Source organism: Falco biarmicus, chromosome 8 (assembly GCF_023638135.1).
Source record: "Falco biarmicus isolate bFalBia1 chromosome 8, bFalBia1.pri, whole genome shotgun sequence".
Taxonomy (NCBI): Eukaryota; Metazoa; Chordata; class Aves; order Falconiformes; family Falconidae; genus Falco; species Falco biarmicus.
The window spans coordinates 44,886,989-44,904,718 of record NC_079295.1 but is presented as its reverse complement, the minus strand read 5'-3'; the positions used below and the strand labels follow the sequence as shown (position 1 = coordinate 44,904,718).

General features: G+C 49.0%; 2 protein-coding genes across 8 annotated transcripts in view; one reads left to right on the top strand and one right to left on the bottom strand.

Annotated features, from left to right (window-relative positions):
- CYSTM1 (cysteine rich transmembrane module containing 1) overlaps window positions 1-728 on the top strand; it is a 70,819-nt gene extending 70,091 nt beyond the window's left edge. For all 7 annotated transcript variants that reach the window (XM_056349912.1, XM_056349918.1, XM_056349915.1 and 4 more), the window contains exon 3: window positions 236-728. In XM_056349912.1, coding sequence (XP_056205887.1) covers window positions 236-342 — 107 coding nt within the window. In that variant the 3' untranslated portion in view covers window positions 343-728. The remainder of the gene's footprint in view (window positions 1-235) is intronic.
- Window positions 729-2,454: 1,726 nt separating this feature from the next.
- The window catches only part of PFDN1 (prefoldin subunit 1), a 32,553-nt gene continuing 17,277 nt past the window's right edge, over window positions 2,455-17,730 (bottom strand). The window contains exon 4 of the mRNA XM_056349920.1: window positions 2,455-2,658. Within this exon, the coding sequence (XP_056205895.1) occupies window positions 2,575-2,658 (84 nt within the window). The 3' untranslated portion in view covers window positions 2,455-2,574. The remainder of the gene's footprint in view (window positions 2,659-17,730) is intronic.

Sequence of the window (17,730 nt, the reverse complement as noted above, 5' to 3'; positions counted from 1 at the left end):
TGCTGCTGTGGTGATGAAATTGTGGCTGGAGGGGCTGCAGCACCCAGCATGAGGAGCTCAGCACCTCCCCTCCTGCAGGTGCTTCCTAGTGCACCAGCTTCTCTCCAGCAAGCGTGGGCTGCCCAAACTGAGGACTGGGGTGCGGAGGGGCACTCCAGCTGTACTGAGGCAGCAGATGTGGCTGTGGGCATTGCTGTGCTGCTCTCTGACTGACCGAGCTCTCCTGTCCCCACAGTGTATGTCGTGGAGGAGCGGCGGAGGGATGACACGGGGGAGAGTGCCTGCCTGACGGCATGCTGGACTGCACTCTGCTGCTGCTGCCTCTGGGACATGCTGACCTGACTCTACTGCAGCTGCCTCCCATACCTCTCACTGAGTGCTATGCAGGCTCCCCACTCCTGTCTCGACTTCCTTCTGTTACTGTAATCAACACTCTGCTTTGCACAGCCAAGAGTTCCTGTCTGTCAGTCCTAGCGCCTTGTTGGGGTGGGGGGTGTGCTCCTTTATTTTAGTAAAGGAAAAATCCCTTTTTAACATTTCTAAGACTTTTGTTGTAACTTTGAAGAATGTGCTAGTGGTGTATTTCAGCCAAAGGCATTCTGATGAAATGTATATTTATCAGTTGAAATTTTCCTAGTCCTAGAAATGGAGACATACGCAATAATTAAAGCCAACAGTTGATTTTCTTTGCTAGGTCCTGACTGTTTCAATAAATCTGTCCCATAGAGGGTGTGCTTCCCTCGTCGCTGTCTGTTCTCAGCCTCCCACAAGCCTGGACTCTGTGGCAGCAATGATGGACTTGGTTTTAAGCAACTTTGCTGCATAAGTTTGTGCCTCAACCCCGGGCTGGGGCTGGTATTGTTTGGCCTTGCTGTTACCAGCATCTGGGGGATTTTCTGCCAGCAACCTGGTGCACAAGTTGTGGAAGTGAAGTGAAATGAGCAGGGGTGGAGCACCCATGTCTGCCACCACTCACTCTCTTGTCCCACATGGGGCAGCTCAGTTGGTTTTTCATCCCCCTGCTTACTCACAGGTGGACATGCAAGTCCCCTTCTGGGACCAGGGGCCTCTCCAGCAGTTCCTGGGATGGCAGAGTTGGGGGGGAGGGGGGGGCCACATGCTGAGCTGCTGCATGTGCACAGCCACAGCTTTTGTGGAAGGACTGATACCACTCAGGGATTTTGAGCAGTGATCCATCATCCAGCTGCTGCAGTGTATGAGCTTGCAGGGCAGTAAATTAATGAGTAAGAAGAAACAAGGCCACAGATTAATTTAGTGTCAAGTTACAACTGAAGCTGTTTCATAGCACAGCCTACCCAAAAAAGGGATAAAAAGCTTTAATCTGCATAGAAGTGGAGAAACCTGCTGCTGGTCAGCAGCTGCCCAGTGCCCTGGTTAGCTGCTGTTCTCCCTGCCTCATGATCAAAACCAGTCCTGGTGGACTGACACACATTGGCATCGTTTATTGCCCAAAGATCACCAAGGGAATCTTGGACCTTTTTGCAGCAGGGTGCTCGCTACTCCTCAGTTTCCAGCCTCCCTGAAAGGCACCAGAATGAAGAGTGGCCCAAGCTCAGCTAAATGAGGGTTGTGCTCATTGGGACCCTAAGGCTGTGCCTCTGCTGCAGCACCTCTGCTTCCCTGCTCCTGCAGGGGCCTGGGTCTGGCATCCAGGCCTGGTGGACCGAAGGTAGGGAGAGGGCTTGGCTGCAAACCACATGGCAGTGCCACAGCTGCCATGCTGTGAGGCTTCCTTAGGCCTCACAAGGCACCTTGCTGGGTTCCTATGCACTTTTTTGTCTGGGAGTTTCCCCGAGTGAGCACATGCCTCCTGTGGTGCAGCCTGGCCCCTCTGTGCCCCTCTACTTGGGTCTCAGAAACTCAGTTTTGTGGCTCGTCTGAGGCATTACGATCTGTTTTCGGTTATTTAGGTTAGTTAATGAGGGCCCCTGGCAGCAGCCTGGCCCCAGGAGCCTTCAAGCCCCTTGCTTGAAGCCCTGTAAGTTCCATTTCAGAAAAGCACGAAAGCCAGGAGTAGGGAAGGAGACCAGGCTGGTGCACTGTGAGCACAAAGCACAGGGTGGCACTGGCCCTCCATGAGCTCACTGCTGCACTGGGGCTCTGCCAGGCCCATCTGTACAAGGAGGGAACCAGGGCCCATCACCACCTGTCACAGACCTGGAAGTGCCTGTGACTCCCAGCCCTGCTCCACCCCGCCTGCCTCTTTTCCCCCACCACAGTTTTGCCAGCCCCACTCCAGCAGAACAAGGCAGCAAACCTTCCCCAGTGCTGAGTGGTGCAACTTCTTTCCAGAAGGCAAGGTCTATGGCTGCTTTAAAGTGAAAAAGGATTCCCTGAAGGGCACTCACCCCAAATCGTACCGCTGCCTCCTTTTTCTGTCAGATTCCTAAGGGGAGAGCAGCTGCTGCAAGGGAGCAGGCAGAGGAAATGAGCTAAGGCTTTGCAGCAGAGTTTTATTGGAACTGCCACAGAACAGAGCTTGTGCAGCCAGGCGGCAGCAAGCAGCACGCAGGCAGAGCTGCCCATAAACCACCCAGCAGGCACAGGCGCAGGCTACTGTGCCCTCCGGGCCATCAGCATTTCGCGAATGTTATCTTCTGCTTCCTTTACACTCCGCTCCAGGTACGACTTCTTCTGCTGCAAGACAGAAAGCAAGAGGAGAGTTAAGGTCCATCTTGGCAATGGCAGCACGTGCCAGAGTGCTGGGGCCAAGAGCTTCCCAGGGCGGCGCTGCAGGCAGCCAGCTGCCGAGAGCACACACAACTCTACAGGCTTCCTGAAGCAAGGACAGCCATTATTCATTTCCAGAGGCATCCTGGAAGCATTAATATTTAGCCTGGGCAACGTTTACATAGACTGAATTTTGTTCCCTCTGAAACCTCCTCAGAGCTACTGGGGCTGTTGCAACAGCAGAGCTGCAAAAAGTGCGACATATTAACCATAGGAAGGAAGGAAATAATATCAGATCCTGCAATACGTGGAGCCCAGAGAGGAATTAATTTGCTGAGGCCTCGTCATAGACACAACAGCAAAATCCTTTCACACTTTGGTAAAAAAGGCTCTCTTTACCAGCTGGACCACTTTTCTAAACCCAGACCCTCCTTTCTATCAGAAATTCCCTGGCATCATCACCAAATACATGTGTTTCCTTAATCATCTTTAATTACGCTAGGCTTGGCAGGGAAGCAGCCCAAAGCTGTGCATCCCAAGATAGGAATTCAGCATGCAGCGTTTTTTCCTGCTAGTCTGGGTGCTCCTAGGTGACTGGAAAAACCAGCACTTGGCTCTTTTGACTATTTTTTCTGGGTTTCCAAACAACAGACACAACAGTCTCTGGTAGACACCAGGCTGGCAGAAGGCGTTGCTGTGTGAATGCAGGCAGCCCTTGCTGCTGGGTGCAGACCTCCTTTGGCGGCAGCAGGGAGAGCACCAGGGAGAGCACTGTCCAAATGCATTTCATTATGGGTTGGGGGGGACCCTCAGGGAGGCTCCCCAGAGCTCTCCATATGGAGAGCCCTTGGGGGCAGATGCGAGGCTCCATGGGTAGTACCTGTTACATGCTAGTTTGGGGATTGTTGTAGTTACAAGGTCCTCTTCTCAGCAAAGCCTGCTGCGGACAGCTGCAGCACACTGCTCCCACACCGAGCACCTTCCCAGGCCTGGGGAGCTCTATAGAGCTTGCTTTCCAGGCCAAGCTAGGTTCCAATAAGCATTGGCAGGTTTGTTATTTAAATTACAGGAGTCTGGGCCTCATCCTAAAGCATCCTATCCTTTTTAGACTCCACCAAAGGCCACCTCAGCCACAGGCAGAGGTGCCCAGTATGCCACAAATGACCTCTGAAGCCCATCAAAACCAAGGACAATTAAAGGGGGACAGCAGAGGTCCTCAGTATTGCTCAGCCATGCAGGGGAGCTGGAGGAAAGAGTAAAAAACAGACTGCTCTGGGGTCCTCCCCCAGCTGCTAGCTGGTTGGAGCACAGCAGCACCCACGGGCACAGGCTGCAGTAAAAGCATGCACTGGCCTCCACCAAGCAGCACCTTCCTGCTATGGGGAGCAGGCTGATGGGGCTTGTACATGAGCCAGAGGACACAGCCACTGCCAGCTGTCTACAGGCAAGAACTGTGAAGCTGATGCTCCCCTGACAGCCTCTCCCCGACTCCTGCAAGCCCACAGGGAGCTGCAACCACTAACCCTGAAGGAAAATTCATTAGCACATGGTACAGTCCTGCTGCCATCACTTCCCATCAGCCCCCTTGCAGCAGACCTGTGCTGACGCTTCTGTACACTCAGCTGAAATGCCCATGCCCTGAGGACATCTCTTCCAGCCCTGTTTCTAGATATCAAAGGGCTTTTATTTAAACAGTAAAGGTTGTTAGCAACAGCTAGGGCCGTGGGTACAGTAAAGAGTTCCTTGTGCCTCTCATGCAGTCCCCAAGCACATGGATCCCTCTTGCTTACAAGAGCTGCTTTTGAGGAAACCACTGGGAGAGGAGGTGCAGCGTGGGTTCCCGCTGCCAACAACTTGCTGACGCACAAGCAGGACTTCTGCCACTGCTGTGCTGCACTCACACTGCCTGGACAGACACTGAGGGATTTCACATCTAAGGAACTGAATGCAAAGGCTGCAAGGGGAGACAGGTCCTAGAAAACCTGCGTGGGTCCAAGCTCCACCACGTTCTACCGATTTAGAGAAGGATGGCATCAGCAGAGCTGGCTTTATATATTCATTTACTACTAAAACTTTTTTTTTTTTAATGCAATTAGTCTATGAAACAGTTCTGGCTTTCTGTCCTCCCCACTCCCTCTGGTGCCCATCAAGCAGCAAGAGACATTTCCAGAAGCAGCTCTGGAAGGTTGGCCCCAGCAGTGACCTCAGGAGAGCCAAGCAGCCCTGCCACCACACAGGGAAGCCTCCATGTGCAGCCAGGAGCTGGCAGGCAACAAACAATGGCTCTGTTCTCCTAACACAGTGGGATTTCAAATGTCCCCTGTTAGGAAGCCACGCTGGTGATCATTTGGCCCTGACAGTGCAGGAGCATTCATGGCTGTACAGCCCACACAGATCCCCGCCACCCATTCCTGCGCAGTGGTATTATCTACCCTCCCCAGGGGAGCAGGGGTGCTGGAGCTACACGGTTCATGGCAAAGGGACATGGTTTAATGCCATTTCTTTACTTAAGCATCACCTGCAGTCCCAGGCAGGTAAGGATTCATGGAATTTTTATCTCCCTCTCCTTGGTTATGTAGTTTTTGGGGCCAGAGGATCTGGGCTAGCCCTGACACTTTTACTCCTTCCTCCCAAAAGTAGCCTCCAGGGAGACTCCTCCCTGGGCTCAGGGTGATCCTTGAGCATCGAGGGAAACCCTGGACCCACAGCTGGGGGGCTGCAAACTTCCCGAGCTCTCCCGCAGGCCAGCAGCAGGCAGTGCCAGAGCCAGCACAGCAGCTGGCTCCCACTCTAACTAACTGCCTGAATCAAGGGGGAGCAAGGAGCACACAGTCACGGCATTTTCCAAGACGCATGGCAGAAGCAAGGGGTTCCTTCCTGAGGAGCTGTGGCCTGGTTTCTGCTTTAGTAATCACAGGAGAAAAAAGCAGGAGCTTGCATGCAAACCCCTCCTCACCGCAATTACTGGGGTCTAGACAGGAAACTGTCTCTCCCTGGTTCACCTTCCCAGGGAGCAGTGCTGTGAGCAAGCTGGCTGACATATGCACTGCCTAGTTGCATCAGCTCTCTGAGAGCCCAGAGACCGCCTGACAGCACAGCTCTTAAGTCACCCTGGAGGCTGTTCCGGTCCAGCCAGATCTGCCAGGCTGCTGGTACCTGCTCCCTGTGGGAGGAACACTACCGAAGCCTCCCAAACCCCACCTCCAAGCTTTCCTGAACTGCACGCTTTCATTTGCATTTGATGTTGATTTGCAGCCCTAGTTAACCCTATATTCTGGGCTAGGCCATGGCTTCTAGGTTTTAGCTCATCATCCAATAAGTTGCACATATTTTCCTGCAAAGGTGTGTTCACCACTGCAAGTGTTAGTTTAATTCTCTGTTGCCTGTGCCAAAGCAAGTACAGCTAGCAGTAAATTTACAGTACAGTGCCAGAACTGTACTGCTGGTTTTGGTCCTTCATGAAATCAAAGGCTGCTGCTCTCTGCAGCCTCTAATATTATTTTTACACCAGTAGCTCCAGTGCTGGCCAGTCAAAAGACAGGACATGGCAGCACACTGGCCCTGCACGGCAAGCCACTTGACTTCAGAGGCTCCACAACCTATGAGCTGCAGATTCAGAGCTCCTACCTGCTCCCCACACCAGCGGTGCTGTACACTGCCCCCACCCACCCACCCACCCCTGGGTGCCTCCATTCAGACAAGGTGGTTACCCAAACCAGTGAGAGACACCACTGCCTGAGTCATGGAGTCTCAGGGTAGGACTGAGAAAGATTTGCTCTGGGAAGGCGATGGGGTGAAGTTGACACACACCACTCAGCTCCCAGAAAAGTACAAACTCATGGCTTACAAACAGAGCCATGCTCTGCAGTGAAGCCAGGCAGTGCCTTGAGGTGCTGGCATCTCCCCAAGCAGTTACGCAAAGAGCGTGGCAAGGCAGTAAAGGAGGAAACACAGACAGGCACAGCAGGAAGAGGCTGGTTTGTCAGCTGATGGCTCTGGCTGCAGCAAGGGGCTGATTCTCCCTCCTGGTTCACCGCTGCCACATCAACTTGCTAGAAATTTATCTACCACACTGCAAAATACACCTCGAGTGTTATTGAAACTTACTTAAGAGGCACAGCTTCTGAAGGCCCGCTCAGCAAGGGCACTGTGCACACGCACCCCCACCAGCCTCCGCTGCCCTGTGGCTTTCAGAGGTTTCAGAAATGCAGCTTTGTTCCCATGACCCACACACAGCAACTCCCACGTGGAGGAATGACCTGAGGTTGCAGGTCCCATCAGCACGGGAGGAGCGAGAAGCCTCTCCACCGCAGCAGCAAGGAAGGGGAGCCCGAGGCTGCCAGCATGTGGGGAGGTAGAGGATTTGCAGCTACGGATTTCCAGTCAGGCAGCACACTGCACACCAGCTGCCCTGCCCCAGCACAGGACAAGGTCTTGCACACTCACTTGTCCCCACCACAGTTCTCACCCAACCCCTTATTTGCAGTGACAGCTCTTCAGTTCCCCCTCCTGCCCTGCTCTGTCCCCACGCAGGAGGGGTACTGCCTCCTGCACTGAGACATGAGACCAGCACATGGCTACCGCGACAGGCTAGCAAGGTCTGGGCCACATGCAGAACAGCTGATAGGGTGCAAAACTGCAGAAGATGCCCCCAAAAAGCCAGCACAGTCAATGCCTCTCAGCCTGTAGTTTTGTAATTCCTTTAAGCTAATACCGTTGCCAACAACAGTCACCTTCCCTAGCCAGGAAGGGCTGCAACAGCAAAACAAACCACAGCCCTGATGATCCATCTGAAAACTAGCGCAAAAGGAAGTGTTCTCACCCAAATCTGCTTTCTGGAAGTAGGTTTGCCATGTTAAAGGTTTGCCAGATGGAGGGTGAGAAGAGATGGCCATGAACTCTTCTTCAGGCAGCAGAGCCAATCCCACCAGCTGGACCTCCTAGCACCTACCAGCAGATGTGAGGCTCTCCTGCACCTGACCACAGATGGGCACCATCAGCCTGGCCTTTACTCTTCCCTTCCAGCTCCCAGGAGCTTTCTCCACTTTCAAGCCTTCCTGCAGCCCTCCTAAATCAGGTATGTGGGGTGAGGTGAGGAGCTAACCTGTGGGGGTTTCAGTACAGCTATGTAGAGTAAAAGAGCAGTCTCCCATGCGATCAGAGATGCAGCCAAAAACAGGACTGGCGGCTCATGCAGCCCCATCCAACAGGCAATGCAGGCCAATCTCCCAGGAATCCTTCCCAGGAGGAAGAGCAGCTGTGCAGCTGACAGCCCTGTGGAAGGAGCCGCATGGGCTGGCAGGAAGGACACTGCCAGCCCCAATCCTGCCCACAAGGAGGGCAGGGCAGCTGCCTTGCACAGCCCACAGACCCAGCAAGGACAGCAGGCTGCAGTGCCCACTGCCAACACACTCCACTCTCCAGCAGCAGCTCTGGGCAGCTGCTGCCAGCTCCAGTTGCCTCTTCACATCACCTGCGTACAAAGCACAAGCTCTTGGAAGTAGCAGCTTGACTGGCCCCAGCCAGAGGCTATGTACAGCAGCGTCCATAAGCCATCCCTCACTGTTCATGGCTCTTCCTTGCATTTTGCTTGCTGTCACGGCCAACACTTGCTCTCTGACCAGCTCCACACTATTTGCTTTTGGCACCAGCTGTGGAAATACTAGATTTAATGCAAATATAATTACAGTTCACACCCCAAAGAAGAAAAGGACTTGTGGTTAACAGAGGTGGCCCATGGCCTTTTGACACGGTGGGAAATCACCTCCTGCTTGAGCCTCCCACCTCTGTTCCCACTGCATCACGCTGCTACTGAGTACTCCACTGGAGAAGCAGATGACGCACCCAGACCTTACATTCCTAGCAGATTAAAGAGCCAGCATTCACAGATTCCACAGCAAGAAAAAAAACGTATTAATCAGCTCCTCTCAGATGGGCTTTTGATGATCAAAGCAACATATTTCCCCCAGTACTGTGATTCATATGCCTCTGCCTTCAGAGAGAGCTGGTCAGCCACTGGCCAGACCTGTATGTCTGCAGAGCCTTGTTTAGAGCTGGTAGTTTGGCACAGTGTTTCACAGTGTGCATGCTGAATTCCAAAAGCCAAAACAGCACTTCTGCTCTCAAGGAAATCTATACACAGCAGCCACAGTTTATTCATGCTGCATATTATTCCTCATGCTCACAGGCGAATTTCTTGTTTTAAGTATTGGTTTCTCATTCAAAGTCTACTACTTTCACTCCTCAAATTCCACTAATTTCCTCACCTCAGCAAGAGAAAAAGAGCTTCAAGCCCTGACCCATGAACATAAATATATTTAAACCCATACAAAAACACTTCCATGGAAATTTAAGGATCTGGTATTGGAAGACACCTTCTCATCTCAGGTTTGTGGGTTTTTTGGTTTGTTTTTTTTTAAACTATTTTTTTACAAACTTGTTTTACATCCAACTTGTGAGGATGAAAGAAGCTGGTAGGTTCCTTCCCAGAGGATATATCCTGCCCCATGGCTCGCAGCATGCATGGCTACCAGCTGCTGGCATCTCCCTCTCACACTTAAGCAGCTTCCATTGAGGAATGCTGCAGAGTCTTCAGGCATGATGCAGTACCTCAAATAGGAGGATACAACTCATCTTGTGACACCATCTCCATAAATCTGCTAGCCGAGAGCTTCTGCATCTCCCAAAGTTAACCCAGGGCATTTTTGGCATTCCTCATGGGCTCTGTGTGCACACTCTTGGGAAAGTGATCAGCAGATCCTGGGATAGAGCTAGGAACACATACTTGTCTGGGGAAGGATCTTCCCCTAGAGGAAAGCAAGCTGTGCTGCCTGCATGCTGGGGGCCAGGCAGCAGCAGCAGTGTGAGCTGCCCTCACTCTTGAGGCCACTGCTGCTGTTAGGGTGGTTGAAATTGCCCAAATCTCCCTTGCCTGAGGACAGCACATTGAGCCATTATCACATGCACTGTGGGCAAGGCAAACGTTTTGGTCAGCATGATATTACGGAAGATGATGCGCCTAGGACATGCACTCTGTTTAACAGGACTTCACTTGGAATCCATAAATGGGAAGGAGGTGGACCTGCTGAACAACACCCAACTGCTTCTGCTTCAGGAAAAACTGAAATAGCGGGCATCAGCCATGGGGCGAGGTGGCTCTGCAGGCAGTCCTACACCCTGATGTGTCCACCCAGCACTGGTCCTCACCCAGTGCAACACTGTGGCACATACACACATTGGGAATTACCATGCTACAGCAACCACCAAATATTTAGATACACTTCAAGACTTTCCAAGCAGAGTTACTGCTCTCAGGAAGCTGCCTAGAGTTTGCTCAAGAGTGAATAGGAAGTTTTGCTCAAGTGTAATAGGAAGGGAGCCCAGCTGGTTTCTGACGACAGCTGCTGACAGAAGCACGATGATGCGATTTACCTAAGAGAAGTGATGATTCAGATCCCTGGGTTTTCCCTTAGCCTCTCTTTCCACAAGGTAACGGGGACCCTCTGACACTTCAAAACCATCTGGATTAGAGTGGAGAAGAGAAGACATCAAGCATACAAGTGCACCTGCCAACTCAGCAGGATCTTTAGAAGAACCTGCCTAAAGAACTGCTAGTGCAAATCTACCTTCCTCATGTATTGATCTTAGCTACAGCAAAACCAGCAGGGCTTCCCTCATCACTATTGTAGCACCTTTAAACCCTGAGGAACATACACTGAAAAAGCTAATTTGGAAAAACACCTGCTGCTTTCCACACTTGGGTACCAAGGGACACCACCTTCAAGAGAAGAAGGGGCAACATAAGGGGCAGAAAAACCCACCCGCAGAGCAGCCTTTCTGTCCCCAAGCCCCAGGCCCACTGGGAGCACACTGCACAGAACCTGTCTCAGCCACAGGACAGCATTTTCACTAGAGGCGGAGACAGTTGCTCTCTGTGACCAGGAAATGACGCATTGTTCCAGTGAACTCCTGCACCCTAGCCTGATGGTAACTAGTACAAATGGAAGCCAACTGGGAACCTTCAGTAGGTGGCAGCAGAAATATATTATCAACCTAGAGGATTCCTTTAAGGACACCCCTTATTGGCAAAATTACTCATTTAGAGCAGTTTTCAGAAGTACACTGCTTCAGGTCAGACACTGCACTGGAACCAGGCTTATGACAGCAGAGTCAGGTCAAACACCAAGAACTTTGGGAGGTGGAAACTCACTCATATTCTGAAAATCCCCATGTTTTGCTTTGGCAGAAGTGTCCCTCACCTCTTGCAAAATGTAGTAAGTTCCCTAATTTGGTGTTTTGGTTTCTGTGGTCCTGCAGAGTCAGTATGGCTCATTGGAACACCTCCTAGCAATATGACTTTTGCAAAATCATACCACACCTTTCATCTCTTGCAGTTCCGGCCAAACAAGGCCATTTTAAAAGAAAAATTACTTCCATAAATTTCAAACATTGAACAAATCAGCAACAAAAAGATGATGTAAACTCCCAACTAACCAGCATCCCCCCCTAATTCAGACATGCTTGAACTCTGCTGCCTTGCAGGCAGAAAGCAGCCACATCCCCGCCAGGAACACATTTACAGTTCAGAGGAGTGACCCGGGCAGTGGGCCAAGGGAAGTTGTGACTCCCCGCATACCTGGTGAGCAAGGTGTGGCTTTATAAAGCTGACTCAGGGCTGGGTCAGGTCTCCCACATGCAGGAGCATGCTTTCCAAATAATTATTTCCTGTTCTCTCTAGGTGAGATGGAGGAGATGGGGGCAGGATGGCGGTTTATCGGGCACAGATAATCCACCTCCCTGGAGCTGCTTGGCATAAAGGACAATGAGGAGCAACGGCATGGGCCTGGTGACTAAGGCAAGGACAGCAGCACTGGTTTTATGACTAACTATTACTCAAGCAAGGAGGAATTTGGAGAGGGACCCGCATCCAGCTCAGCTCATTGCTTTGGATACTTCTGCAGCCATAAGCACAAAGGAGAGCTTTGACAATGAATCAGACCCTGGTTTAAAATGGCAAAGACAGACTTCTCTACCAACTTTGTGTTAAAATGATTTCAGTGTAATCATAAAAGCAGCTTAATGCTAATCAGAAGAAACAAGCAACGTTTTCAGACCCAGATGACTAAATGTAGGCTCCTGGATGGACAAAACCATTCAGACGCAGCAGCAGAAGTGGCTTTTTATTAATGCATAATGTCCTTCACTTTCCCCTGAATTACAAAGGAATGCGAGCATACTGGCAAAGTTTGCTTGAAAAGCTTTTTCCATTAGTTTTTTTGGTTGTTGTTGGTTGGTTGCAGGGGGTTTGCGGGGTAGGGGGTGTCTGTTGGTTTGTGGTTGGTTTGTTTGGTTTTTTAATTGGAGCACCACCCCCCTACCCCAAAAAGTCTAGAACAAGTGCTGGCATACATTAATTTTGAAAGCATCTCTATAACTAGTTTGTAAAGGATTTAAAAGGAAGAAATCACCACCTATTTAATTATTCTCCTGCTTTTAAAATCTACAATTATCCACCTAAAAATAAAGGTAGAAACAGTGAAAACAGAGTCATCAAATTCCAGGTCTCCCTCCGTGAAGCCTTTGCCCTCTCAGCTAGTTTGTGTGCTTACTTTGCAGTCTGCAGTGCAGGGAAGACTAACAAAGACTTACTAATTAAGCAGTTGCTTGCAAAAATCTGGGAGTTTGAAAACCTGTTGCAGTGAATGATTGCTCCAAATGAAAGATCCAGCTTTGCAAATGCATACCCATACACATAGACATCATTCCACCAAAATCAGCACCACCCACAATGACTCTTAAAGAAAATGTGGTGAGATGTTAAAGTTTTTATAAGCCTCCCAGATCTAAACCAGTGGAAGACCCTTTCAGAGAGCTGGGAATCCCCTCTTAAATGTGATGATTTCAATCTTTCTACGCCTTAAGATTACAATGTCATGTTTTGCAATCAGTGACTTGTGCACTATTTAACATAGGACAAACTTCTTACACAATTTTCAAAGCAACACAATTTTCAAAGCAGAACACATTCTTATTTGATCTTTATCTAACAAATCTACCATAGGAACCAAACATCAAACGCAGTATTTAAAAAATACAACACCTTTCTTGTGATTACTTAAGAGCATTTGTTCCTTCTTAAAGCTGCAAGGTCCTAGTTGCACATGATCAACTTTCATATGTCTAGGATAAGAGATAATTAGACAAACAGCATAAAATACATATCAAGTTAGGCTGTAAGAATACAGTCCTTTTGCTATCCTCAGTTTTAACAAATGACAATAAGACAGACCACTAGGTTTTAAACATAAAGAAATAAGTTAACTCAGTGACTCATCACAGCCTTGAAAGCAAGTAATAAGGCCTGTTATTCATGTCACCATCAGCATAGTCAGTTTAGGAGACAAAAAGAATTAGAGCAGCGTTAGCTACGTCCCACTTCCTCCAGTATTTACTTTACATTTGTATGGCCCCTGTCCAATGTCAGAGGACTTCCCACGAAGACTGATTTTTGTCCTGACAGCGTTACTTTTATGACCATTAGACTCTCAGCCTTCTCACTATTTTATTATTTTAAAGCCTATTTTTCTCATTGCTCAGACTATTTTTCATTACAAAAATCAGGGATGACAATGCAGATTCTCCTCCTTGTAAGACAACCAGATCTATGGGGGGGGGGGGGGGGGGGAAGTTAGCTTCAGCTACTGCCTTCTTCAAAACAAGCATCTCTGTGGAGGGCAGCCCATCACTGACAGCTCTGCCCATGCAGGCTGTGCTCTACTCTCCTACGGGAGTGCCTGTGGATGCTCCTGAGCTGACAGCAAGCTTAGGCAGGCAGCTGGACCACCTATATCCTCCAAAGCCAAGATAAGCCCCAGCTTTGCAGCCTGAAAAGCAGGAGCAAGCCCTGAGTGAAAACACGGACTCAGGTCTGGATGACAGAAGCCAACAAAGTCAAGATAAAACACATTTCCCAGGAATGTCACCAAGCCCAAATGTCCGTGCTCAGAAGGACCTGCCCAGACACCTGCAGGAGCCTCAGACACTCAAAGCCATGCAAGATGAAGACTACCACCTGGCCCGGTCCTCACAGGGGGCCTGATGAGGCTCTACAGCTCACTTTCACACCAATCTGTAATTTGTGGAGCTCCCACAGCTCTCTCCTAAAAGGTCCATGCAAGCCCAAATGTTAACCCTACATGTTAACTTCACTTCCATACTCCATCTGTCCCCACATCAGGTGTCCAGCCCCCCTCTAAAGCAAGCAGAGGGAGACCACCTCTAGGAACAAGCGACCCTCTGGAAGCACTGTCTTTCTCTTGACTGCGGAGAACACCTGGACTCCTGACTTGTAGATGGCCAGGGAGAGTTAATGAAAATCCAAGGTGTGATTCAGGGACAAGAGAAGAGAGGTATCACCACTCTGAACTCCCAAACACCAGATACTGTAAAGCTGGGCAGGGAAGAGAGAGAAAGTGAAATAAAGAGCACACACAAAAAAGCCCAAAAACCAACCCTAAACCACACCACCTTCCAGGACAAGCAGACTACTTCCCAGCATTGCCCCAAACCTGCAAACAATCTGTGCCAGAGGAGTTATGTACATGCTTGCAAACCTTGATTGCATCTGAGCCCCCAGGTTGCACGGATGGCTCTGGCTTGGCTTCTGTATGAACAACAGCAACAGAAGCACACCAGCCTTCCTTGGAGCAGACCAGGCCATAAAGCCAACAGGGCTGAAACCAAGCCAGGGGCTGACCTCGTCTCTGCACACGCTTAGAAACAAAGGGCACCTTCTGTGACAACATGTGTTTAAAATCATGTCCTCAGTAGGTGCATGCATGCCAGCAATGGCATGAGAGAACAGCACACTCATCCCAAGTAAAACCTGCTCCAGGCTAAAACACAGAGGGCTATTCTTAAGGCTTCCCCCCCCAAAGCAAACAGGAACATTCCTTATTTTCCCGTTTATTTAAAAAGCCCACCACACATTCCTGGGCACTGGCCTATCCTGAGCCAACCATAGGATGAGAACTTCTACACTGTAAATCCCCTAAAGAAATGGATCTAAGCTGGGGACGGCCTAACAATTGCTACCTTCTGATGGTCGCTTAGTGGTCTGCAAAGTGCACCGCAAATCTCAAGAGACTAGTTTTCACATCATTAAAGCCACCCTCAGAATTGGCCTCCACACCGATGGTTTCAGTGTAAAAAAATGAAGGGCTGTCCAGAGACCTGCCACAGAAGCACATCAGAGGCACACAGCCACGCCAAGCAGGTCTGTCCAAGCCATACCTGTGCAGAGAACATGAACTCCCAGGCTCCAGCACTTCCCTGCAGCCCCACCTCGCCTGCTTCAATCTTTGTTCCCACAGGGTACACAAACTGTTGTGGCAACCATTACAGACGCCCTGGTTGACTCATAGAGGTGGGCACCACCATTATGCCTCAGGGCTACAGCAAAGCCATTTTAAAGCTCCTAGAGAAAGATTAGAGAAACAGAAGCCACAGCATGAGCAAGTTTCCATCCCTGGCAGCACCAGGGAAGAAATCTGATGTTACCTGTGATGTCTGGTCACTATAAGGCATTGCAATGCAGTCATTTATTACCTTTACCAGGAAGGAGCCCTGCGACAACATCTAAGCCTTTAAACACGGAGCGCAGCAGTGTTTGACAGCAGCGTTCATTTCTGCACCATGAACAAGAGCAAAGAAGTTTTCTGTGTGGGATATTGGATATAATTGGACATGGCATTTTAGGGATCACACGAAGAATTTCTGAATTAGAAATCAAGCACTAAGGTATGGCTTTCCGGATCGTATCTTCTACTCCAATCAGACAGAGAAGAAAACAACCAAGCCTTTATCCCCACAGCAGTAAACTTTCAGTCTCCCATACACGTATGAAAGAATTGTCTAGGAAACAAGCGCATAACAATGTTGTGGTCAGAGTTTAAACCCAAAATCCAGTTCAGCCAGAAAGAAGCAGGTTGCTTTTGCCCTTTTCATGAAGGAGCTAAATTCAGTGGCACACAGTAGACAGAGCTGCCCAGCAGAGCCTCCCCCTTATTTGTTATTTTTAGCAATTTAGTCTGACAACGCCTGACAACTAAACACGCTGAATATAGCGGGAGAGAAGGGGATTATCAGACGTTATCAGAGAAAACACACAGTGATAATCACTTTCTCCACCCCTAATGAAGAATCAATTTTCCATGTCTTTATAACATCATAGAGTTTGTTCTTTTTAAAATGCCACATTTAAAAACAGAATCCATCTAGCCCTACAGTGGAAACGGATAACACTTCCTGAAGCAAAGCATTGTTCCACCCCTCACATATCATGTTTCCTTAAAAACAAGGGAAGAAAAACATTACTTGGTTTTTCTCCTAATACTGCACAAACATTGCTGAGCTAAAAAGAGTTTGTGTTCATCCCTGTAGAATGCTTTCAAAATAGATTTAACATATAACCACTTGTACCATGACACACAACAAGAATTTGATAGTATCTGGACTGGAAAGATCTGATTGCTACTACTAAGCAGGACGCTTCCCATGCCACTATGTAAGTGAGCCTATGCCATCAATCTCTGCAAGATTCACACAGGTTTTTGTAAGCCTCACTGGCACAGACTTTAAGCAGGCATGTACATTTTGCCAGCAAGCCTGGGCAGTCTACTTGGATTCCAAAGGATTATATACAAGTTGTGAAGTTAAGAATGCTACATATGTACATACTCACATTCATACCTTAGCTTTAAGAAGAAGGGTAAAGCTACCTTGCTTTTTCTGCAGAGTAACTGAGAGGCTACACATTTGCCCCCTCCTACACATCCATACCACTCTGATGTTTTCAGGACACAGTTCCTCTCACTAAGTACACCCAATGTGTATTCCAGCCAAGCCTTATTTTCACAGCCTTGTACAAAGGCAGGTCTGGTTCTCCTTGCTGCTTGCCATGTGATGAGCAGCAGGGAGGATCAAACTAGCAGCATCAAATCAATTTTGTGATGCTACCTTGAAAAAGGCAACACACCACTGCCAACAGCAGAGGAACCCAAGTGAGAGGAGTGAGGGAAAGGGAACAACTGCAATCATGCATTGCAGTGGAGACTACCAGAGGAGGGGGAAAAGAAGCTTTCAAACCAGATGCAAAACCCCTCACTGTTTTCAAAGTTCACTCTGACAGCTGTAAACTTTGGAAACCCAGCTCATATCTCTGAAGCAGGTTAAAGCCCACATTTTCACAAATAGTCAGCACGCAGGAGCTCTCCTTGCTACACAGCTGGATGGATTTACAGAAGAGCTCAGAAGTGAGCCCAGCCCTCTGTGCTGCGCTCCTCTGCAAACAGCAGCAAGCTAGCAGCGAGAGCATTTCTGAAACCCAGGCTTGTATCAAAAACACACATTTCACAATACCTTGGCAACAGCATCCTAAAAGCAAGGCATAACTGTCTCAAGCTTGTGCTACATGAGTAACCAGATCAGCCACACCATACAGATACTGGAGGATTACTCTGACCAGCTTGATCTGGCTATGCAAATTGAGAAATGTGAGTAATTAACAAGGCAGTTAACAATGTAAGCTTTAAAATCCTTCCAGTCTTAATAACGGATGGATGGAAGTTTTAACCTATCTTGGTTTGATATTTATTTTACAATGGTGCAGTGGAAGCACAAGGTCACAAAGTTTCACATTCTTTCCTGCTTCTGTCACAACTTCTCTTCAGGACAGAAAAATCCCCTACTCCTATGATAAGTGCTCTCTGACCTGGACTCAGGTATTTCCCTTGAGATCTCAGCTTCCAGCATTGTCCCTCTAAGAGCTTGTCCTCTTCCATTGCAAATCCCAAGCTTAAGGAAAATCCTTTCTACAAAACTGCCAGCCAGCTGGAAGCAGAGTAGTTAAAAGATGGACCTGAATATTCACTTACAACAAACTGTGGAAAGTTTTGTCAATCTGAGCCCTACTATTCATAGTTACAAAGGAAAACCAACCCATGTGGCAACCACCTCTCCAATCCCACCATATTTTGGGAC